General features: G+C 43.5%; 2 protein-coding genes across 5 annotated transcripts in view; one reads left to right on the top strand and one right to left on the bottom strand.

The window, feature by feature from the left end:
* Nucleotides 1-24,233, top strand: part of Iqgap2 (IQ motif containing GTPase activating protein 2) — a 278,808-nt gene that overhangs the window by 196,206 nt on the left and 58,369 nt on the right. For all 4 annotated transcript variants that reach the window (XM_006985748.4, XM_076552086.1, XM_076552088.1 and 1 more), the window contains 4 exons: nucleotides 12,066-12,156; nucleotides 17,717-17,884; nucleotides 19,985-20,127; nucleotides 23,766-23,936. In XM_006985748.4, the coding sequence (XP_006985810.2) occupies nucleotides 12,066-12,156; nucleotides 17,717-17,884; nucleotides 19,985-20,127; nucleotides 23,766-23,936 (573 nt within the window). The remainder of the gene's footprint in view (nucleotides 1-12,065; nucleotides 12,157-17,716; nucleotides 17,885-19,984; nucleotides 20,128-23,765; nucleotides 23,937-24,233) is intronic.
* On the bottom strand, nucleotides 650-6,573 carry F2rl2 (coagulation factor II thrombin receptor like 2). The gene is made up of 2 exons (XM_006985747.4): nucleotides 6,422-6,573; nucleotides 650-1,843 (listed from the first exon to the last, which is right to left on the bottom strand). Exons 1-2 carry the CDS (start codon nucleotides 6,483-6,485, stop codon nucleotides 795-797), a joined length of 1,113 nt encoding a protein of 370 aa, XP_006985809.1. The 5' UTR covers nucleotides 6,486-6,573; the 3' UTR covers nucleotides 650-794.

Here is a 24,233-nt window from a genome sequence, read left to right as displayed (position 1 = left end):
ATGCCAGGAAGGGCTTCCCTGGGGGCGGGGAGGGGGCAGTAGGAAAAGGGAGGGAGGGCAGGTTGGTGGTGAACTTGATGGTAGGCGTGGCTTCACAGGTCTTGTTAGGCAGCTGGTAATGAAAGCCACCCTCGGGTTTGTCATTTCAGGAGCAGTGCGGGGTCCAGGGAAGGGTTTGCGCGATGTATTCAGAAAGATTCTCAGGGAGGGTTGGCCTGATCTGTTGCCGCTCAGCTGGCAATGAGGACATTTTAAGGCAGACGTGGGACGAAGACAGGGCCCTGGTGAGGGATGCAACCATGACAGGATAGCTGCTCAAAGAGCCGCCAGTAATGCTGAATTCCCAGGATGCCAATGCCACTCACAGGAGGGGAGGGAATATTTAAAGCCTGGAGAATCAGGAAGGCAACTAGAAATGTGTCAGTTGTCGTAAGGAGAATAATGATCATTTTACTTAAGATTAAGACATTCTTAAAATACTGACAAAGTATTTTTTGATCCTAATAATTTTATGACATTTGATGTTTGAAGCATTATTTCAAAGGAGCTTAAAAATGGAGCTCTCACCAGCCCTGGTTGTGCATCCCAAAACTTGAGAGGCAGAGGCAGGCAGATCTCTGTGAGTTCTGGGCTAGCCAGGACTACACAGTGAGACCCTGTCTCAAACAAACAAAACAAAACAAAAAACAAACAAAAAAAAATTGGGCCGTTGCTGCCATGCACAAGTCGGCTCCAGCAGGTACACTTTCAGTAATATCTTTCCTTGTTCTCTAAGAGGCTCTTGCCAACGTTGGCTAAGAAGTAAGCTGATCTACAATTTTTGACATGACAAAGTAAAGGAATGGATCTAGGCAACTATTCAGGCTCCCCAGGCACAAAGCGATGAGATACATAAAGTACAAGCTGTCGGTGTTGTTGTAGTAGTAGTTGGCGTGGTGGATTATGAGTATAATGTTGGTAGGAGCAAAGCAGATTGTGAAAATCCCAAGGATGAGGAGAACTGCCTTGATATACCTCATCCACCTGCGGTCCTGCGCGTTAAGCTTGCGGATAAGAGTTGTGTAACAGTAGACAATGACCACAAACGGAATGAGGAATCCAAAGAACGCTAAGGAGGTAAAGTAGTAGAATTGGAAGGGAGATGGAGACTCGCATGTGTTGTGGACATCATGGCAGGTGGTGATCTCTGGCTGGACAAGATGATACTCCTGCCTCAGGATGGCGAAAGGCAGCATATATAAGAAGACCATTACCCACACCAGGCCACACATGAGCAGACTGAAGTTGCGCTTGGGCAGCTTCCGGTATGTGAAAGGATGGACAGTGGCCAGGTACCGGTTGATGCCCATGCAGGTGAGGATGAGAATGGAACAGTACATGTTGCCGTAGAAGATGAGTGTGGTGATGCGGCACATGACCTCTCCAAAGACCCAGTTGTTCCCATTGAGGTGGTAGGCAATCTTAAATGGCAGTGTGACACAGAAGAGGAGATCTGCGATGGCCAGGTTGGTGTGAAAGATGACCAGACAGATGGATTTGGTCCTCGAGGAGAGTTTCCACAGGGTCACAACGTTCGCTGGTACACCGACCACAAACACCAGGATGTAGATGGAAGGTATCAGTTTGGTACTTAAGGAGCTTCTCAGGTATCCCATGGTAGCGTTGTTCACATGGAGAGTTGAGATGCTTTCTTCAGGACATTTCATTTTTACAGTCGTGGTGGCTCCTGTCCAGTCCTCTATGTCGGAAAGCGGGAATTCCTCAAAGGTATTGGAGGGAGCTCCATTGAAGGTCTTAATACTTAAGGTTGGCTGTCCTGAGTTCTCTGAAACATTTTTCGTGCCTATAATTAAAAAGAAATATCATCATATGATTTGTTACCAAGTCCTACCTGTGGTTTGGATAATAAAATGAAATGTTTGATGCTACATGATCTTTGTAGTTATAGAACTTGGGGTCATTTAAAAAAAATCACTATAGATGATACAATCCACAGGCATGAATATAATATGTATGATATGCCCCATACTGTGCTTTCCTGTGAGAACAGCTAGATGACAGTCCCCTGCATGTCAGGACTTCATAATAGTGCTAAATCAGTGGTTCTCAACCTGTGGGTCGTGACCCCTCAGCCAAACCCCTGTCTCCAAAAATATTTGCATTACAATTCATAACAGTAGCAAATTATAGTTATGAAGTAGCAATGGAAATAATTTGATGGTTGGGGGGTCACCACCACATGAGGAACTGTATTAAAGACTCACACCACTAGGAAGGTTGAGGACCACTGTCCTTAGATGAAACGAAACAGCGCAATGGAACATTACAGAAAAATGTTTTATTGCCTACAAACTATATATATATTCAGGAGGTAATTAGCCAAGTGGAGTATTCAAGCAAACTGTCACTGAAAAGATAAGCTTGGGCAAAGGTGAGCAAGCTACAGAGATAGAACTTAATACATGAGGAAGGTTCTCACCCATGGTGATGGCTGAGCATGGAATCTGGGAATGGCCAGTCAGTTGATTCTGAAAATGTCAGTTGCACACTTACATGGCAGTTTTCAACTCCACTGCCGTCTGCAAGCAATTCTTAGACCAGAGGAGAAGGTGCATGGACATGCCCTGTCTTGTGCTAATTTGATACATCTAAGAGATGAATTTGAAAAATAAGTCACACGGTTCATTCCCGAAGGGACCCTAAACTGTCTTCTGGAGCCATGATCTAGTTGTTCATTCTGGGGTTACACACAGAAGTCTTCTCCCCTTGGTGGGAATTGAACACAGGGCTTTTCAGTGCTGGGCAGCTGCTCTACCACTGACCTCCACCTCCATCCTCTGCACACAGAATTTGCAGAGGAATAACTACTGTGGTAGATAGAATAACATTCCACCCAACCCATGATTTCACCTGCCAGCTCCTAGAACCTAGGATATGTTACCTCATGTGGCAAAGGGGTGATTTAGTTAGTTATCAGGAGATGAGGGCAGAACCCTAGATTGGCCATGGGGTCTAAATTTTACAAGTCCTTATACATATGGTGCAAGAGGATCAGAGTCAGGCTGGAAGTGCTCTTCTATTGCCTCTGAGAGTGAAAAGGGATCCAGGAGCCAAGGAACAGTGTCTTGAGGCAGTGTGGAAGGCAAGAACGCAGATTCTCTCCTGGAGCATCCATATGAACATAGCCCTAACAACACCTTGATTTTAAGAATTTTGACCTCCAGGGGAATCAGATGGTAAGCCTGTGTCATCTAAAGCAGTCACTATGTGAACATTTATTATCTATCGCCTGCCCAGGAAACTAATATAGCCATGGTTTTGACTTGTGTTTAAAGTGAGTTGGGTGGCAGAAGACTGTGAAGGCAAGGGGGACCTCCTGTGGGGACTGCTGTCCAAATTGCTCAGATCTAAGGGGGGTGAGCCATTCAACTAGAGGCAAGGTTGTGGGAAGGTGAAGATGGGAACACGAAGCTAAGCTGGCCCCTGAGGGGCATTTCATCAGATGGGTTGCAGAGGAAGGTCTGCAGGCAGCCTAACTGGAGGTTTCCACTCCAAATGACTGGGAGGAAGAGGATGCTGTTTATAACTGGGATCGGGCAAGCATGAAGGGGAGAAAGTGGGAAAGGAATTCACATCTCAGGTCTCTAGGAGGTTGGTTGGCTTGGCTTGTTGAGACAGGGTCTCCCTGTAAGCCAGGCTGGCCTGGTCTTCCGGCCTTGGCTCCCTGAGTACTGGAATTCCAAGTGTGTGTGCCACCACCACATCTGGCTGAAAGCTCAGCTTGTGGTGGGTGTGACGGAACTGGGACAGCTGATGGAAAGTTAGTCTGTAAAATGTTGGGCGGGCAGGTGGAAAACTGGATGTGGCATTCCCAAAGGCCAAGAGCAAATGTGAGGTATGAATGCCTTAGTCTTCAAAGAGTCCGTAGTTAAATTAGGAGAGTGGAGAGATGGCCCAGAGAGAGAGAAAGGAGGAGGAGGAATGCAAAGACAGCTTTAGGAGAAATGCCAGATTTTAAGAGGAGAGAAGACAGAAAAAAATCAAAAAATGAAATTACTGTGGTGAGCTGAAGGGTTAAAAATGAATTTTTAAAATGAAAGAAACATAGCCAGGCAGTGGTGGAACGTGCCTTTAATCCCAGAACTTGGAAGATAGATGCAGGCAGATCTCTTTGAGTTTGAGGCCAGCCTGGTCTACATAGTGAGTTCCAGGACAGCCAGGGCTACCCAGAAAAACCCTGTCTCCAAAAACCAAAATAGAAAAAAAGACACATACCAGCTATGTGCTATAGACATTTGGTGTGACTTACCATGTTCATGTTATCAAGTTCCTCAAATGCCAATTTAAACCTCATACATTCCAATCTGAAATGCTAATCCTAACCACTGAGGTCCAGACACAACCCCTGAATCATCCATTTTAAATACTCAAGGATAATGTTCAGTGGACTGTCCTCATTCAGAGCCAGTTCCTCTCCCTGACTTCATCTCTAGCCTTTGCTTCCAAGTGTAAACTCCGATAGACCTCGGAGTCTGTACAGGTTGAATTCAGCATATCAGGTGGGGGGGGGGGTCAGTGTCATTAGGAAAACTGCTGTATGAAGATGACTCGTGATGTCATTCAAGGAAAAGATCATTTGGAGGGTAGCATTCGTGTATCTGTGTTAAGATGTGAGCACTAGGGCTGGAGAAATGGTTCAGAGGTTAGGAACAAACACTGGCTGTTCTTCCAGAGGTCCTGAGTTGAATTCCCAGTAACCACATGGTGGCTCAAAACCATCTGTAATGATATCTGGCCCCCTCTTCTGGCATGCAGGCATACATGCAGACAAAAAACTGTATACATAATAAATAAATAAATAAATCTTTTTTTTTTAAAAGATGTGAGCATTAGAGGAATGTCTTGTGACATTTGAGCTCAGTCACGTAAATCCTTCTACACATTTACATTTGGGAAAAGTCAAGACATCACTCAAAACAAGTGCTTTGGCCAGTTGGGCAGAATGGTGTGTGCAAATATCTTCCCTCCAAGGCCTGGTGAGAAGCCTGATGAAACCATGTGTTGGTCAGTTTTTAGATGATCCTGCGATTGAGCAAGACTCGGTGTCTGCAAATGTGCCGGGCAGAGACTGTTTCTGTGAGATCTCAGGTCTGGCTCCAGCTAGGCCTTCTGTTAGCCAGAACCTCAAGAATAATGCTCCTTGTTCAGTTTTACTCATATAAAGAAACAAGAATTCTTTGGGTTTTGTTTGGTGTGATGTTTCTGAAATGTTCTCAGCTTGGGAGAAGCCTTCAGAGTCTAATCCAGGGAGAACGGCCCTCTGCTTCCTGGTGACATATTTTCCCATCACATCTCCCCGTGGCCGTGGGTGAATGAATCCATGGCCTGCGTCTCCTTAAGGGCTCACTTTCCACCCCTCCCAAGCGTTACTGGCATCAGGAAGGAACCCTCTCATGTAACTCATTTCCTTTCAGCTGTGGCTCAGCTCTTTTACTTACCCTCCCAAAGAACCCCTAAGCCTGTCCAAACTCTGCTTGGACAGCCCCTGCCATGGGTCCCCTTAAACACTCTGCAGGGACCTCAACTTAAGGACCATTCCTTTGCAGAGGGTTGCCTTCTCTTGAATTTTGGTTTCATCTCATTTCCCCCTCCTAACACTGTGGATTGCCCCGGTGACCTGAGAGCGAGCTCCGGATGCAATCTTGTCTGAAAGCTTCATTTCAGAGCAAGCAGAAAGTTATAAGCTACCACATTGTGATGGGTAAAATAGACATGTTTAAGGTGAAGGAATTCTATTTGGGAGATCATATTTCTAAAATTATGCATAACCAATTATGCATAATCATACCATATATATATATATATATATATTTGTATATACATACACACATATGCATGGGAGGTGGGAGGAAGCAAGAACTCCCTGGTACTGAAAGCTTAAGAAAAAAAGAACGCTATTTAACTTTGGAAACACTGTTAACATCACGAGCTGCTGAAACCAAATGACCCTTGGTGGCAGTACTTTTCCCCACCTGTGCCTCAACAGAAATTATAAAATTTATAAATTTAAAAAATTTTTAATCCCTTGGGGAAAATAGACAATCTTTTCTAAATCAGAAAAATTCACAAATGCAAAGACTCCTCACAAAGAAAATTGTTTTCCGACTTAATTGTACACAAAGTCTCGACTCTGCCACAAATGTGTAAGTCCTAGTGGAAAACAATTGATCTTTAACAAGGTTTGGCTTGGCAACAAACTTTAGATACCTCCATGAATTCCCTTTTAATAACCCAGATCAAACTCTGCCTCTGGGTTCACTGGGTTCCCAGTTCTTAGGAGACAAGAGGAGTAGGTTCATTTGATTCCTACAGCACGAACGGTCCCCCTCTCCCCCATCCCCAAGTCCAGAAGAAGACTCACCACTCTGGCAAAAAGTGGCCGGCAGAAGCAGCAGCCTAGCAGCAGTCAAGATAAGGACTTTCATCTCGATGTCCTGAGACCCGGTTATGGAGCGTTATTTATCAAGTGTGCAGAGGCACAGGCAGGTTTTGCCTCTGCTCCATGTACCAGCAGCAAGTGGAAGCCTGAGAAATGTCCACCCTGCACTGTGTGGGCAGGGACTTGCCCTGCCTTTGCAGGGAAAGGATGTGGACACTTGATGTTTCCGTATGAGTGACTCAGGCTGAGACTCTCTGGAGTGTGTTACCCCTTTAACCCTTCCTCACCCCCTGCCATTATTTCATTTAGTACCGATGCTGTATTTTCCCCCAGGGCATTTAAATAATGGCAGAGACTGCAGAGTCCTTTGCAAAACAGAGCTGAGAACAGATGCAGAGCAGTAATTAGCTTTGGTTCCACAGCTCAGTTTTTTCCCCATTTCAAAAACAGAGCTCCAGAGTTAGAGTTTCTATTTTATACATGAATAGTTAGAAATTACACCAGTGCCTTGCTCAGCCATTGTCCAAGAGGCTTCTCACGGTAGATGGGAACTAACACAGAGACCTACAACTGGACAATGTGCAGAGAGGGAGAGAGATTCCAGGGCACTCAGTCCTAAATAGGATGTCTTCTTCATCAAACCCCTTCCCTCAAGGCTTGGGGATCAATCCAGAACAGGATGCAAAAAGATTGTAAGAGCCAAATGGGATGGATGACTCCAAGGAAACAGTCTTCCAGACAAAACGGGACTGATGTATATATGAACTCAAGGCTCGCACAGGTTCAAGCCAGGTAGGATCCCAGAGCGAGATGGGGAAGTGGACATAGGCTCCCACCACTGACCAAGAAGCCATCTGCAATTGATTCCTACTGGCCAAGGAAATTCCCTCTGATGGAATCTCACTGGGTAGTGTATTTAACCACGTGGCAAGGTAGGCCCCTTGCCCAGGAGTGTTTGGCTAACACAAAGGGAAGTCAATGGTGGGTTTGTGGACTTTTTTTTTTCTCATACCGCTTTGTTGAAGCATTTTTTGTCTTATTGGCCTTTTGCTTGTATATTTTAGTTCCAGTTTTTATGTTTGTGTGTGTGTTTCTATTTTTTTTGTTTGTTTAAATATAGAAAGGGGAGTTGGGCAGGTGGGAGGGATCTGGGAGGAGTTGAGAAGAGAAAGTGTGATCAGAATATAATATGCAATTTTTTCGCAAAAATCAAAATGGAATTGTACTTTCTTTTGTTCTATTTCAAAATTTAGTTCCTAAACTGATCACATGATTATAAACTAAATTAACATGAAAAGCAAACACACACCACCCCCCTTTCCTTTTTTTTTTTTTTTTTTTTTTTTTTTTTTAATTCTTTGAGACAGGGTTTCATATAGCCTAGACTGGCCTTGAACTCCAGATGTAGCTGAAAATTGACTTGAACTCCCGGACCTCCTCATCCTTCTGCCTCTCGGATCACATGCATGCGTGGCTTCTGGGGTACTGGAGACTGAACCCAGAGCTTCATACTTGCTAGGCAAGCACTCTACCAACAGACTTACCTCCTCAGTCCTGGCAAATATTTAAGATGTTGAACTTGTAATAGAGGTATTAGATTGCTGTATCAGGGTGCACATTTATAACCCCAGCACTTGACAGACTGCAGCAAGAGGACCACGGTGAGCTGAAAACCAACCCTGGCTATATTGTGAGTTTGAGCCCAGCCTCAGGAACAGTGAGACCCTGTTTCAGAGGGGAAGAGAAGAAGGTTCTCTGCCTACCTTGGTGCTCGTCCAGAACTTAGTTTGGTTGTTTCTGGAAGTTCCTTTATCATAGATCAGTGTGTTCTAAGCCATTTTAATAACTGTGGAGTCAGGTTACAGGGCAGACTCATGGCAAACAACTCTATCTGAATTGAACAAAAATCATAATAAAGTACTGAAGTACAAGCAACTCTATTTGATTGAACTAAAAGCATAATAAAATACGGAAGTACAAGATTTTGCTTTATTCCATGAATCTTGATGAACAGGTCTATATAATAAGCATTTTAAATTTCACACACACACACACACATACACACACATATCACATTTATGTCTTAGCCATCATAATGTTTACTAGTGTTAAGTATATTTAACAAACTATAAAAAAAGAAAACTTGATGCTAATGTTTGCCCTTAATGAACAATATATGATTAAATTCCAAGTCAGACAACTCAACCTCTAAAATGCATCAAGAATTGGAAAATTCCAACTTTGCATGAGACTTAAAGGCAGAAGTGGTAACTAGGAAACAATAGAGAGGTCTATATTAACTTTTAGCATCCTGATTAAATTTATTTCCAAAGTCATTTTCAAAGATCAGATTAACACTTCAACTGTATGATCTGTGGCACCATAAACCAAGGTAGAATGTTCTAGTACTGTAGCAACGTAAACCCAGAAAATTGTTTTAAACTTTCTTGGCATCACCCAAGTTCAGCAAGTTATGGTTTGATTTGCCTGAGGCCTCGCTGTTGGTCCTTTCACCTGCTCTTCGCTCACGTGCACAGCCTGGCTGTCCAGCTAGGTGAAGGCCTGGCCACCAGGGCGCTATTCCCAGTCTTCTGGTGAGCGTCTAACAGGGAGACTTCACATCCGTACATTTTTGTCTTCACTTTTGGTTTTGTGTTGAACTTTATTTCAGTCCATCGTGGTCTCGAAACTGTTGACTGAAATTTGTTTGGTTTTGCAAAGTCTGACTCCGGTTTGCCTTCTGAGACTTTAATCTTCAGTGTGGAACGGTCACCATCTTCTTAATCCAGGCAAGAGTGTGTGTGGCCCATCTCCTACAGTGATGCCACATGTTCTTCAGGAGAAGATGACTGAGACGGGAGGAATCTTGTGTCGTTGATTTTTAAATTATTCCTGGGGAGGGTGGGGTTTCTTCCGGTTTAAAAATAGGAAGAAAAGAAAATCCTAAGGCTCGTGAGAAGACTCAGAGGTAAAGGCATTTGCTTGCTCCTCAACCCTTGAAACTAGATTAAAGGTGGAAAGAGAACCAGCTCCACAGAATTGTCCTCTGACCTCCACATACATACCATAGGACATTCGCGCGCGCGCGCGCGCGCACACACACACACACACACACACACACACTGTAAATTTTTTTTTTAATCCTGCTTTCCTGTCTCCTTTTCTTCTTCAAGCCTCTCATTCTTTGTTTTTGCTTGAACCTCTTCCAAAGTTTCATTTCCTAAGAAATTACTAAGCTGCCTGGTGATGGTTCCCACATGGCCGCTGTAGCTGGAGATGATTCAGGAAGCAGGCCTCCTGAATTTTCTGAGTGCTGTGTCTGCTCCCAATAACGCAGGAGGAAGCAGCGTGTGACTGGTGTGGAGCCCTCACCCCACACGTTATCTCACAAAGCTCCTGGGGGAAGCTGGGGAGTGTCAGTTCTCCCTCCAGACGCAGGACTTCCTGAGCTCTGAGTGAAGTTTACCCTAAAGGACTCCCAATGCCAGAGTTGATTCTTTCCATGTACCACAGTTATGCATGGGTACATGAGCATATACATGTGTGTTCATATGTGTGTACGTGTGGAGGGGGTGCACTGTGCTAATAGGTGTGTGTGTGTGTGTGTGTGTGTGTGTGTGTGTGTGTGTGTGTGTGTGTATAGACATGCACATGTGTATGGGGGCCACAGGACAGCACCAGGTGTCATTCCTTGGATGCTGTCCACCTTTTTTTTTGGGGGGAGGGTGTCTCACTGGCCTGAAACTTGCCATTTCAGTGAGGCTAACTGACCAGTGAGCCTAGGGATCCTCCTGTCTCTACCTCTCCGGTGTTGAAATTAGAATAGCACACTACCACTCCTGGCTTTTCTTTTTTTAGTGGGTCCCAGGGAATCAAACTCAGGTCCCTGTGCTTGCCAGCCATGTTATCTCCACAGCCTCTCCCAGACATCTGGATGCCAGGTTTAGAGCACAACACTTATCCCTACATACATAAATGAGCACTCACATTCTAACAGTGGAATTCCGGAGGCTGGAGAGATGGCTCAGCAGTTATGAGTACACACTGATCTTAGAGAAGACCTGAGTTCAGTTCCCAGCGTGCATGTCAGGAAGCTCACAACTGCCTATATCCAGCTCCAGGACCAATTGCCCTCTGTGCATTCTGAGGACAATGGCACCCATGTGCTCATACATACAGACACACGTATACACATAATTAGAAGTAAAGTCAGTCTTTTAAAAAGTGGAATTCTGGGGCTGGAGAGATGGCTCAGAGGTCAAGAGCACTGGCTGCTCCTCCAAAGGACTCAGGTTCAGTTCCCAGCATCCACGTGGCAGTTCACAACTGTCTGTAACTCCAGTTCCAGGGGAATCTGACACCTTCCTTATACAGCAGGCAAAGCCTAATGTACGTTACATAAATAGATCTTGGTTTTAAAAGTGGAATTCTAAATTTTTCCTTAAAGTATTTAATGTCTACTCTTGAAAATTGACTTGAAGTTTCCTTTAATATCTGCCAACACTGTGTTTGTAGCAAAATCAGAATTCACCTGAACATGAAACACTAAAAGTCATCCTAATTGCTGCCGCTGCCGCCGCCACCACCACCACCACCACCACCACCGCCGCCGCCACCGCCGCCACCCCCCCCCCCACACACACACACACTGCTGCTTCTTTCTGAAGCCAGTGTTAACTACTTAGTTTTTTCTCCTGCATACCAACCCCTCTTGGCTACTTCCCACCCATGTGCCACAGCTAATATCACCTTGAGTGCAGTGTATTCTGATGGCTCTGGTTGCTACAAGAGATTCTTCTTCGCTCCTTCAGACCAGTTACCGTATTTTTGTGTCTGTTTTTGTCTGGGTGTCTGGCAAACATTGGGTATCAACTGTTTCCCTCAAATTGAAAACATCCCCTGGCACCCTGGGACAACTTGGCACTTAGTGTGCCAACCAAGGTTGCCACGGATGGCTTTTAATAGAGGTGGCATTTGAGTTATGAGTTATGAGACATGGTAGTAGCCAGCTAGGGTGGAGGAGTGCTGTGGCCTGAAGAAGGATGCTGTGAGGTCCAAGAGAAGAGAATAAGAAGCTAGAGAGTCAGGCAAGGCCCCGTCACTGGACCTGGATCCTCAGTCCTGAGGAGAGAGCTTGGGCTTCTTTCTAAAGTCAAACAGGAAGGATATAATGAGACATCCATTTTGAAACGACTGGGAGTTCTCACTGCAGAACGACTATGATACAGACCTGATTGGCAGGAATGAAGCCCTCCTGAGACAGCAGCACATCTGTCCATCCAGGGCAGTGGTCCTCAGCCTCCCTGATGCCGCGACCCTTTCATACAGTTCCTCCTCCCACGGTGACCCCCAACCATAAAACTATTCCGTTGCTGCTTCCTAATGTAATTTTGCTACCATTATGAATCATAACGTAAATATCTGACATGCAACCCCCAAAGGGGTCACGACCCCCACAGGTTGAGAACCACTGATCTAGGGGCTGGTGTGGCCTGCCTGTTGCCGGTTTGTGCTGCCTGGTGCTTGCTGAGTAAGAACTAGGAGATGATAATAAAATGACTCCTGAGGAGCAGTGTTGATGCTGTTCCATCGGCACTCACTGTGTGATTCTGTGTCCCTGTTCCAGGATCCTGAGAGTGTGTCTAAAGTTCTCTGGCTGGATGAGATACAGCAAGCCATCGATGCGGCCAACGTGGACGAGAACAGAGCAAAGCAATGTAAGCCCTCACCTCCTTTTGCTTGTCAAGCCTGCCTGCCTTTGCTGTGGGTACGCACCTGAAGTCATTCCCTTTGAATTTCTGGAAAGATTCGAATGCTTTTCAGTTCTTAGTGCAAACAAACACGTCATATCTAAACAAGCATGTCACTAGCTAGTTTCCAGTCACCGGGTGCTGTCTCCAACAAAATGGGACAGTGTTGCCAAATAAAATCCAGAGAGCAAACATGTTTTGTAGACTCTGGAATTGGGTGTTGAAATCAGATCCTTTTTGTCCTGTTGATCCACAGAAAACTAGTTCTTCACAATAAATGTCAATTCTCTTTTTGTATGCTCTCCATTGTTGGCAGAAGTTTTCCCAAAGAGACAGACCAAAAGGTGGAGAGAGAGGAGGCAGGCACTGAAAAATGCAAGGTCAGCCTCGCAGCGACTGGTGTCAGCTCTTAATCACCAAGGGCAGATGGGTGTGGCTGCATCTGATAGCTGACTCTGAAATAGTGTGAATCAGAGACTGATGGAGTGGGCCAAGTGCTCATGATATTTCCATACTTGAAGTTGGCTGGTAGTTATTTCTCTCTTGAGCTGTATAGATGGAAGAGTTCTAGGTCATGTAAAAAAAAAATTAAGCCAATGAGATGGCGCGGTGGGTAAGGGTGCTTGCTGCCAAGTGTGAGGACCCGGGTTTGATTCCTAGAGCCCACAGGGTAAAAGCTGACTCCCATAAGCTGTCTTCTGTTTTCCATGTGCACGCGCACACACACACACACACACATAAATGAATAAATAAATGTAAGAAAAAAATTGAAGAGAGAGATCTAACTTGAATCATGAAAACAATCCAGGCCCCTGAATACCCATGATGGAGTCTATTGAAAAACCCACAGGACCTTTTAATGGAGGCAGAATGTCAGTTCAAAAATAGTATTGTTAACCTGTTTCCCAGAAGAACCCATGGCCTTCTGCATAGGGACTGCTGGGGAATAGGGATGTGTGAAAGACATTAGCAGATTTCTTCCTTTCTTCCTTTCTTCCTTTCTTCCTTTCTTCCTTTCTTCCTTCCTTTCTTCCTTTCTTCCTTCCTTTCTTCCTTCCTTTCTTCCTTTCTTCCTTTCTTCCTTCCTTTCTTCCTTCCTTTCTTCCTTCCTTTCTTCCTTCCTTTCTTCCTTCCTTTCTTCCTTCCTTCCTTTCTTCCTTCCTTTCTTCCTTCCTTTCTTCCTTCCTTCCTTCCTTCCTTTCTTCCTTTCTTCCTTTCTTCCTTTCTTTCTTTCTTCTTTTTTTTTTTGGTGATCCTGGCTCTGAATGAACTCTAATTCAAAATGTCACCATTGCTTCCCCAGAGCAGGAAAGTCAGGTGATCAATGGGGTTTTCACTTGCAGCCCCTCTCCCAAGGGACTCAATGAGTCTACTTAATACACTCTACTGTTGCTTGTCCTCTTCTGGAATGCCATGAGCAGAATCCCTACATTGGTTCAAATGATCAAAATTTTTATTTTGTTTTATACCTCTGTTATCAAAGAAGAATATGAAATTGCGTCTAAGTTGATACAGTAACCATCTCCCTAACATAAAATCAAATGAGACGCCTAAAAGTGGAATGTGGCCACCCGCCACCCCCTGGCATGGCTGGACCCTGCGCCATCAGGTCACAGAGTGCTGTGGAAACAGCTTCGTCTCCTCCCCAGATAGAGCAGCATCTGCAAGGCCCATCTGGGCTTTGTTTCCTTAGCTTGGAAAAAATGCGTTCATTTCTCTGAACTGGACTTTTATGCCCTTAGGAACTTTGAAGTCATTCTTTCCTAAGACTCCAATGCTTAAGAGAAAAAAAATAAATTCAAGAGGGATGTGTAAGAGTCTTTAATTTGCATATACACTAAAGATAGTCATGATCAGCTGAGGCACCTTGAAGAAATGAGATTGTAATGTAGATACTCAACCTCGCATGCCCCCTTCTTAGAGATCCAGCCCGCCTAAAAGTTATTTTATTCATTGTTTTCCTTACATATAACCTGTGAATATTGGGTCTGTTTTTCACATGGAGACCCATGGTCCCTTGACTAGGAAAGCTAGAAGTTTCTCAGCTCATGTGGCTCTGCTGTCCATCAGAACTCTTCTGAACCCATTGAGTTCTGTCCCATGCCACAAGAGTTGTGACCCCTCCTATAATATGCAACGATAAAACTGATTTTTTTTTTACAGTTAAGGCTATCTATAGCCAGACATTAAAATGAGAATGTCCTGATTTTGATGGAAATTCCATCTTACTTTTAAAAACATTCTTCCTTCTTTCATGAAAACCAACTCCTTGTAGGTTTGAAGCATCCTAGATGATTTAACAAAGGGCATTGGCCTGTGTATGTCACCATAGGCCAGAAAATGTGTTTATTTTCACTGGAGTATCTTGCTTCCCTGAACATTGGAGTCCTTAGTACAGTGTTTCTCAACACCCCCCACCCAATCATTATACCCTAAGGAGTAAAAATCTCTCCCTAGACTTTTCTCATCCTGACATTACAATACCACAGACATGTTGTATACCTGTTTGTGTACCATATGTAGACCCATGCTTTACACGTTAAAGAACCAGTGGTTGCTATGTTGGTTGTTTACCCACCTGTGAGTGCAACCTTTAAAGAGAGCCCACCGGTGTGAGGCTTAAGGTCTAAAGCACTTGACTTTTTGAAGGCAAGTTATCTGACATTTTCTACTATCTATGACTCAACCACCAGCCACAGAGTCAGTTCCTAAGTCATCAGAATAGATGTTGTGCATCCTGGGCATTGGAACTAATCTGCTCTACTCATAGGGGACCCCTGGGACAGACTTGAGCCAGCCTACTCTTCCCATATGCACAATTCTAAAGTCCATGGTTGTTTCCTGCAGAAGCCACAAAACTCCCAAGCGTTTGATTGCCACGGGCTGCTGGCATACAGATGTTCGTAGGAAGTGATCCCAAAAACCAAGGGACTTGGAGGACATGTAGTGCTAAAGAATACACCCAAACACTCAATGTCCTCCCAAGTATCACTTGCTTTGCTCAACAAGCATTAAACACCTCCTGGGCACCACAGTTAGTAATATGAGGAGCAATAAGTGCTCAGCTGCTTGTTGGGGGTTTTCAGAGACCTGTTTTAGATCTTCAGGGAAAAGAGTTCCAGTACTGGAAATCCACCCGTGTGGCAGCTCTCTTGCTCATCCACATTCAGCTACAGGAAACATTTCTGTGTTCAAGAGCTTGTGCCTTCATCATACATCTTTCAAGGAAAATTAGTTTGGCCATGTGAGTTCAATGCAACCGTCCCATGTAGTTCATGCAGGAATTTTTCTTTGTCACTTGCTTATTCCTCCTGCCTCCCTGAAACCAAAGACTTTTCCCATGCCAGCTCGTCATCCTCCAGAGCTTTCCTGGGGGAGAGAAAATGATAGAGGAGGATGACCACTGTTAACCTCGCTCAGCACAAGAGCAAAGGCTCGCTGCTGTCTGTATCTGTCATTCGGCACTCACTGGAGTTTCCTGGAGAAGTTCCTGATACTGTCTGTGAGCATCTCTGGATTCACAAGGCGTTGACTCCAAGCTGGCCAAAGTCAACACATTCCATGATCCTTCAGCTGTATCTATTCATAGTATTACTCATAATTTTAGGAGCATGCAAGCATAATTGGATGACAACCATATATTCTGTTCTACTTTCATTCTGACCAAAAGCAACTTAAAGGAGAAGAGTTTATTTGGCTAATATAGCCAGGTTACAATCTATCATTGACAGAATTTAGGGCAAGAACCCAGAGGCAGGAACCACAGGGGAACTCTGCTTGCTGGCTTGCTCTCTAGCTCCTGTTTAGTTAGATTTCTTTTTTTTAACATTTCTTTTTATTTTAAAGATTTACTTATTTATTATGTATACAGCATGTATGACTGCAGGCCAGAAGAGGGCACCAGATCTCATTACAGATGGTTGTGAGCAGATGGAATTGAACTCAGGACCTCTGGAAGAGAAGTCAGTGCTCTCAACCTCTGAGCCATCTCTCCAGCCCCTAGTTAGATTTCTTATATAGTCCAGGGCTTCCTACCTAGGGATGGTGCTAACCACAGTATACTGGGTCCTCGTGCATCAATTAATAATCAAGACAATTTCCCCAGAGATGCCCACAGGCCATTCTGAACTTGGCAATTCCTCAATCAAGGCTAAAACTCTCAGATGACTCTAGGCTATGTCAAGTTGACAAAGCTAATAAGGACAGTCACTTAACATTTGCTAGAGTTTGACATGTGGGTGAGGGGGAACATCCATCTTCCCCTTCTCTGCATCAAGATCTTCTTTCTAAATATTGAGAGTATTTTAACTTGGCTTCCCCTTATCTCCCTTCATTGCTAACTTAGTGTATTTATAGGTTACAAAAACAATTTCATTGGTTGGACCAGGGCATTCTTTCCTAGAACTAAGGTAGATAATAATACAGAATTCACTAGATTCCCTTAAGCATCCGAGAGTTCACTATGACTTTATTTATGGGACGAGGCAGAAATTTGAAAGGTTTATTAAGTTTAAGTTGATCCAAAATAAAGTTTCTGGATTCCTTTGCCCATCTTACTCACTGTGCTTTTCTAGAACATTTCCTTAGGTTGGTTATGACAACCTTGTCAACGGTGCTAGTTTAATACAAGAGAATATATTAAGATTTCCATAGCTGAATTAGTATTTGACTGACTCCAAAATAATTGTCTTCATAAAGTGAATTCTCAGTTATAGGTTCCAGATCAGGGCTGCACGTCCACCATTGGTGCGCAATTCCCCATCAGTCTTCAACACATACGTCACGGTGTGGAGCCTCCCTGCATGCACCCTGCATATTTACATTACAACAAGCACCACCTAGTTACTCTCGTTCCCACACAAGCCTAACCAGAGACTGTTAGAGCTTTAACATGCCATGCCCTGTAGCATGAATCTGAAAAGTTCTCGCCGGATCCTTAGCTGGTCTTGTTTCCTGGAGGCTTCTGAATCCTCATCCAGAATGGGTCTCAGCTGAACTGCTGCTCAAAAGCCTGAGTGCTTAACCAGGCCAAATGCTTAACCAGGCCAAATGCTTCTAGTTTCTGGTCCTCACGCCTTATATACCTTTCTGCTTTCTACCACCACTCCCTGGGATTAAAGGCTTGCTTTCTGGGATTAAAGGCATGATGAGTCACCATGCCTGTCTGTATCCTTGAACACATGGATTTCTGCCTTTGGAATGCTAGGATTAAAGGCGTGTGCTACCACTGCCTATCCCTTATGTTTAATATTGTGGCTGCTCTGTCTCTGACCCCAGATAAGTTTATTAGCATGCACAATATTTGGGGGAATACAATACCACAATGCCCCCGTAGAACCTCCTTTTTCCAACCCAAACGGAAAGGAGAGCTGGTGGTTGGCCGGGTGTGCATGGCCAGACTATCAGACAGAGAAAAGGTTTAATACCAAAACACCAATGCCGTCCTAGAAGGTTGAAGTGTGTATTTATATACCTTAAGAAGTAAAAGGTAATGACGATCAGGACCTTTTTTGTCCTCATGACCCAGGGGTTTCACTGGTCGTTGACGTCAATGAGTGTTTGGATAGAAAGCAGTCGGAACGTATCCTGTCTGTACTGAGGTCTTCTTATAGTAATATCCACAACATAATCCCAGAATGTGCCAACAAGTACTACGATACCCTCGTGAAGATGAAAGAGTCCAAGACTGACAATGGTAAGCATTTCCATGACTTAGCACAAATATGTCATTTAAAATACAGTGGTTTCTATGGCATTGTGATTTCTTAATTGGGGGACAGTTACTGTTTTTACATCAATATTTCTGAAATTGTTAGTGTCTATGGCAAAGAAAATGTTTTTAGGTTCTTTTTTAAAGCTGCAGCAACAATGCATAGATGGTAGCATCATAGAACTGAGAAAACAGATCTTCCTGCTAATAACTGCCATCATTTAATCTTTTATGAGACAAACGATATGTAATTATGCAATATTAAACAGGGGATATGAAGCGGGAATAGATAAGTAAAATGTGACAGATCCGTATACTGGAGTATTAGCAGCCACCAAAAGGGATGAAGGAGATACATGCTACAAGATGAGCGAACTTGCAAACAGTCTGTTCAGTAAAGGAGACAGATGAGACAGCAGGGCCTGACAAGGTGGCTCAGTGGTTAAAAGCACGTGCTAGGAAAAATTGATGACCTGAATGCTAGGCCCCAGAACACATGGTAGGAAGAAGAATTGGACTCCTAAGAATTGTCCTCTGACATCCATACATGTGCCATGGTGTACATGTACTGGCATGCATGCACACGAGCGCGCACACACACACACACACACACACACATTTAATTAGAAACAAAAGACCAACAGAAGAACAGCTATCCAACTCCCCATTTGAAGAGAAATCTGTCACTTTTCCTAGACACTGACAAATTGAACACTTGAGTATTTAAAACCAAAAGGAATCAACACATACTTATATAACCTGGTTAATTAAATATTTTATAAAGACAGCCACTCAAACTTTGATTTACCTGGAACGATGGCAGGTCTAGTGGTCACTTAGCAGCAGTACATTTAGTCAGACTTTTCAGTGGTTAAGGTAGTTCTTAGGTCTCTGGTTTGAGTCAGAATTCATGGCTAATTAACAAAAATAAAGATTTCTAAATGTACTATAATGTATAGCCCATAGATTCGTGAGGAGGAGACATTCTTCCCAACCAACTTGAGCCATGGCTGCCGTGACTTTCATAGCCACCCCCACCCACCCAAGCCACGCCCTCTCGGCAATTTGTTTTCTTGTGGTTACGGAGAGCATCTTGAGTCAAATCAGGAACTCCCTTTTTCTCTGCATTCATTGACCTTTATGCTGTACATTTTCTATTTTGTAATTTGAATGAATTTATCCCCAGAAGTGACTCACCTCCACCTTAAATATGGGTCATGGTCCTTGTAAATCAGTTCTTATCAGAGAAAGTTCTGGATGGCTTTATTGGCAAATAAAATTCTCACTGGTCTCCTCCATTTAGTTGTGAGGGTGTCAGCATCTCCATGTAACATGCATTACTTGTTCACTTTTGCTTTTTGATGGCCATATTTGACTCAGGCCATCTGTCTTAGTTAAGGTTTTCTATTGCTGTGAAGAGACACCATGACCATGCAACTCTTATAAAGAAAACATTTCATTGGGATGGCTCACTTACAGTTTCAGAGGTTCAGTCCATTATCATCATGACAGGGAGAATGGCAGCATTCAGGTAGACCAGAAGGCAGTAGGAAGTCAACTGTGACACACTGGGTGGTATCCTGAGCATAGGATCCCTCAAAGCCCGCTCCCACAGTGACACACTTCCTCCTAACAAGGCCATACCCACTCCAACAAAGCCACACCTCCTAATAGTGCCACTCCCTATGAGATTATGGGGGCCAATTACATTCAAAATACCACACCATTCCCATGAAAGAATTGGAGTCCATAGTCAGTGATAGATATTTATCTTTCCCCATTTGGGGGTGGGGTGGGGGTATGTAGGTGTGTGGTAAGACACTGCCATTGAGTACTCAAAATTCATTCCATTTTACTCTGTCATTTCTAGCGACTGTAACATGGACCAACTGAACACTTAGTGAAAAATATTTTTGCTAGGTTATAGTATCTGGTCTATTAGACTTGACTTATCAAACCTAGTTATCTATCCCCTATCCCCTTTTAACCAGAGACCTGATAAATAGTATGTTGCTGAGCTTCTTGGTAGGAAAGTGTAAGAACTCCATTCCTCTGTGGATGCTAACGAACTCTCTCTTTCTTTAGTGTCTGGTGAAGGTTCATGGGTCAAACTCAACCTGCAGCAGAAATACAACTACTATTATAACACAGATTCCAAAGAAGGCTCTTGGGTCTCACCTGAATCATGTTTGCCTAAAGAATCGTGGCTCACAGGAGAAGAAATTGAGGTAGGAGGTTGGTGTTTCGTGGAAAACTCAACTGTATAAAGAGAAGTGTGGTTCTTCATCATGGAAGTGATGGAAAAGACTAGTCAATTTATTTGGAGGACGTGTGGGAAATAGTCTTCTAGGACTGGAGTTGAGTGTGCTGCCTTATTAAGAACTGTTAGTTCCATATGCTGGTACAGCTAACCAAAGAGAACCAAGGGGACCAAGAGGAAGAAACATTGGCAGCTCATTGGAGATGCTGGCTGACTTAAAGTCAGTCTTCAAGTTTTTCTTAGCAAAGTTCAGTTTGACTAATAATAATTTTTAGTTGTCAATATGTCTTACATCTTTCCTTTCTCTCTTTGCCTACAACTTAATGTGAGACCATTCCAAATAAATTTTTCCCACAAAGTGCTGGAACGAACGCCTCTGCCACAGATAAGTCCGGCCATCTCCAGAATGGCTTTAGGAACAGACAGCAGAGAGGTGCAAGAACAGGGTGGAAGGATTTAAATGTTCGCTTCTCTGAACAATTGTCTTAGCGTGTTTTTGTTGGTTAATGCCATTTTTGCAAGTTTTGTATGCTCTAGTATCCAAGTACAGTTGAGTATATTTTGTACATGACTCTGATTTAAGTACTGACCCAAATTTAAACATGATATAGTGAATCTGAACTTTTATTTTACCTCTAAAAATCTCTCTTAATAGATCCTTGACCCATATTTGAAAGTTTAAGCTGACCGTATTATACTTGCCAAAAACCTATTTCTCTATTCTCTCCCATCCCTTATAACAAAATACCTATTTGAGTTTGACAGAAACAATGTATCAATTAGTGAGTACATTGTTGTTGGCTGTTAGAACATTATGATGTTAAGTTCAGGAGGAAGAAACCCATTCAGAAGTGTCTGTGTTGGCTTCATTGGTCTAATGCTCTTCCCTCTTGTATGGAATATTGGCCAGAGTTTCAAAGCATAGGTGATTTCTCCTGTCTGCCTCGTCCTTCTTAGTCCAAATTCATTCTCAAGTACACGGTAGTTTTGGTGTTGTTGTTTTAGATAGACAAGAACTCAGTTCTAAATATTTTCAAAGAAGAAAGAAAAGCAACTTAAGAGTAAAGTTGTAGAAAACATTGGTCCAAAAAGCCCTTTTCAGGCTCCATTCTAAATCATTTGTCTTTAGTTTTGATTTGGGGTGTTTGTTTGTTTGTTTGTTTTTTGCTTTGTTTTGCTTTTGTTTATTTGTTTGGTCTTTTCAGTTCTCCCATCCTATGTCAAGGAATGGAAGAAACAGCTTGGCAGAAACTGACCTCTCTGTGACTATGCTATATTAAATTTATTTTTAAGGACATGAAAATAAATAGATGCAGCTGGAGAGATGGCTCAGCGGTTAAGAGCACTGGCTGCTCTTCCTGAGGTCCTGAGTTCAATTCCTAGCAACCACATGGTGGCTCACAACTGTCTGTAATGAGATCTGGTGCCCTCTTCTGGCCTGCAGACAGAACACTGTATACATAATAAATAGATCTAGATAGATAGATAGATAGATAGATAGATAGATAGATAGATAGATAGATAGATAGGTAGGTAGTAGATGGTCAGGTAGCTGTTGCTAGAGTGGCCTTCACGGGATCCTTTGAGCTCTGGGAAGTTGAAGTAGTAAAGAACAGAGGGGATAAAGTCGGAGTGGTGTGTGAATGGAATCACCGCTCTTAGGACGGTCAGGTGTCAGAAGGAAGTTACAGCTAGAAATACTCTTTCATGTGTGCCCATGAGCACCCGAAGAGTGTGTAGCACTACACACAGGTCTTCGGAAAGCATGAACGTAGCATGTGTCTTTCCAAGGCACTGCCAGTCAGTTTGATCACATATCATCCGCAGAGGGGAGGTAGAGCATGGGCTGTCGGCATCAATGTTCCTAAGTGGGGGAAACGAGGCAGAGAGTGGATGAAGGAAATGGCGTTGAGTCTACAGCTTGCACAGGATGTGTCAGCAACACAGAGGCTTTTCCCAGGGCATCCAGTTCCCACTTTTCCAGTCTCCCACTGTTGGCAACAGTTTCTGATGCAGCCACCTGTATATCTAAGTGTGATATTGCATGCCCATTGCTCTGGAATTAATAATGCAAGATGCAGCTCGAGAAACAGATTTACTGTGACGCAGACAATGAGTGCTGCTTCCCGGGGGGGAAAGGCTCAGGAAAGAATCCTCACCAAGATTGCCTTGGACTCAAAAGACATGAGACTTGCTGATAAATATGTTAGAGTATATCCAGAGAGAATACACTGCTAATAATCATTCTGTCCTGGAGAAGAGAAATACAGCACTTAAATATAGATCACATTAGTATCATTAAGTCAGTCGCTGTTGGGTGTCATGGCACTCACTTTTAGTCTCAGCACTCAGGAGGTAGAGACAGATGGAGCTCTGTGACTCTGAGGCCATCCTGCTCTATATACTACAGGCTAGCCAAGACTCTCTAAGAATCCACGACAGAAAAATAAAAACAAGAGTCAATAGACTCACAGATGCGACCACATAGAAATATGTGCTACAAGTTGAGGGGTGGAGGGGAAATGTGGCCTGAATCTGACAATGTTTAAAGACAAAATTGGAAATGAGAAGAAGAAAAAGCCTAAAGGACATGGTTTATTAGTTTCAGACATCCAAAGTGCTTACAAATTTTAGGCAAAGAATATGAGAGCAATGAATGATAAGTGCTGATTTTTTTTTTCCAAATCCCATGCCAGGATTGAAAAGATGTGCCATGCTGTGAAGAAGCAGCATTAAAGAGTTAAAATCTGAGTTAAAAAAAAAAAAAAAGAGTCATCTGGCATGCAAAGATGCCCAGATACAACTTTCTGTTACACTGAATATCTGTCTATTGAATTAATAAATGGTGGATGGTCTCGGCCTTTTAAAAACAATAACCTGAAGTTAATGTCCTTGTTCAATGAATACATTTGCATATGTCTTCTCTTAACACTTTCTCTGCACCTGTAAATGATTTTCCTTCTTACTGCTTGAATGGACCAACAGCTGGGTGCAGATGTGCTTGATAAGAGGCTCCAGCTGGAGGAATTACTCCAGTCTTTCTATCTACTAAGAGTGAAGGGAAACCCTATCAGGAGCCCACATGAAAACTTCTCACAATCCCCTTCTTTTCCCCCATTCCTCTGGACTTCCTGTCTGTCCTTGATAACATTTGTCTGTTCTCTCCCACCGGTTTTCTGCCTCCAGTATCTGATTTCCCTTGGAACATCATTTGGGGCTGGGGAAGGGAAAAAAAGAACCTAGGACTTTCTGGTCACTGCTGTCTCCCAGTAGTCTGAGGAGGTGGGAGGCAATGTCCATTCTGATGATAGTCAACCTTGACCCTTATACAGTCTGTGGAATTCAGGCCGGAATCATATGAGATCATTCCACACCTTCTTATGCCACCTTGCCGCCATGCTCAGGGGATTCAAAAATCCTGTCATTGGAAAGAAGCTAAGCCAGATCATCCTGTGGCTCTTGTTAAATTTGTCTTTAAACCAAACCAAAAAAAAAAAAAAAAACCAATCCATTTCATTTCCTAAAAGCTGCCATTTCCAAAAGCTATTTTCTATGTTCCTTTCACCCAATGTGTGGAGAGTAACCATAAGACGTATCTCTTGCCAGGACATCATTGAGGAAGTCACATCCAATTACATCCGTGAGAACATATGGTCTGCTCCAGAGGAACTGCTTCTCCGCTTTGAAGCCACAAGCTCAGGACCCCTCCTTAGGGAAGAGTTTGAAGCTAGGAAATCATTCTTGTATGACCAAGTAGACAGTGTGGTCAAAATACAGGTATGTGAATCACCTACTACAGTTACAGTAAGCGGTCCTGTCTTCTGAAAATGCTTCCTTTGAAAACACAACAGTCAGCTACCAGCATTCTAACAGAGCTGAATACAGACTCTTCCCTGGCTGGTACCCTATTTTAGGAAGCATTTACGATGGGGACTGCCTTAGTGATGAAGTATTTTAAGTTGTGGTCCTCAGGAGAGTATTCAGGCTTGCTCCGATCTGCCTGCTACCAGGTACCTTGCTCAGATCTACCTGTGAGAGCTGATGGCTACCTCAGACCGGGGTTGAAATTGGGCT

This window comes from Peromyscus maniculatus, chromosome 15 (genome assembly GCF_049852395.1).
Source record: "Peromyscus maniculatus bairdii isolate BWxNUB_F1_BW_parent chromosome 15, HU_Pman_BW_mat_3.1, whole genome shotgun sequence".
Lineage (NCBI taxonomy): Eukaryota > Metazoa > Chordata > Mammalia > Rodentia > Cricetidae > Peromyscus > Peromyscus maniculatus.
The sequence above is the reverse complement of the archived record's forward strand: the minus strand, read 5'-3'. Positions and strand labels throughout refer to the sequence as shown.

Coding starts and splice junctions, on each gene's coding strand:
- F2rl2 (XM_006985747.4), bottom strand. CDS start 6,485: ATGAAAGTCCTTATCTTGACTGCTGCTAGGCTGCTGCTTCTGCCGGCC. Junction 1,844..6,421: donor GGCCACTTTTTGCCAGAGTG/GTGAGTCTTCTT, acceptor TTTTAATTATAG/GCACGAAAAATGTTTCAGAG.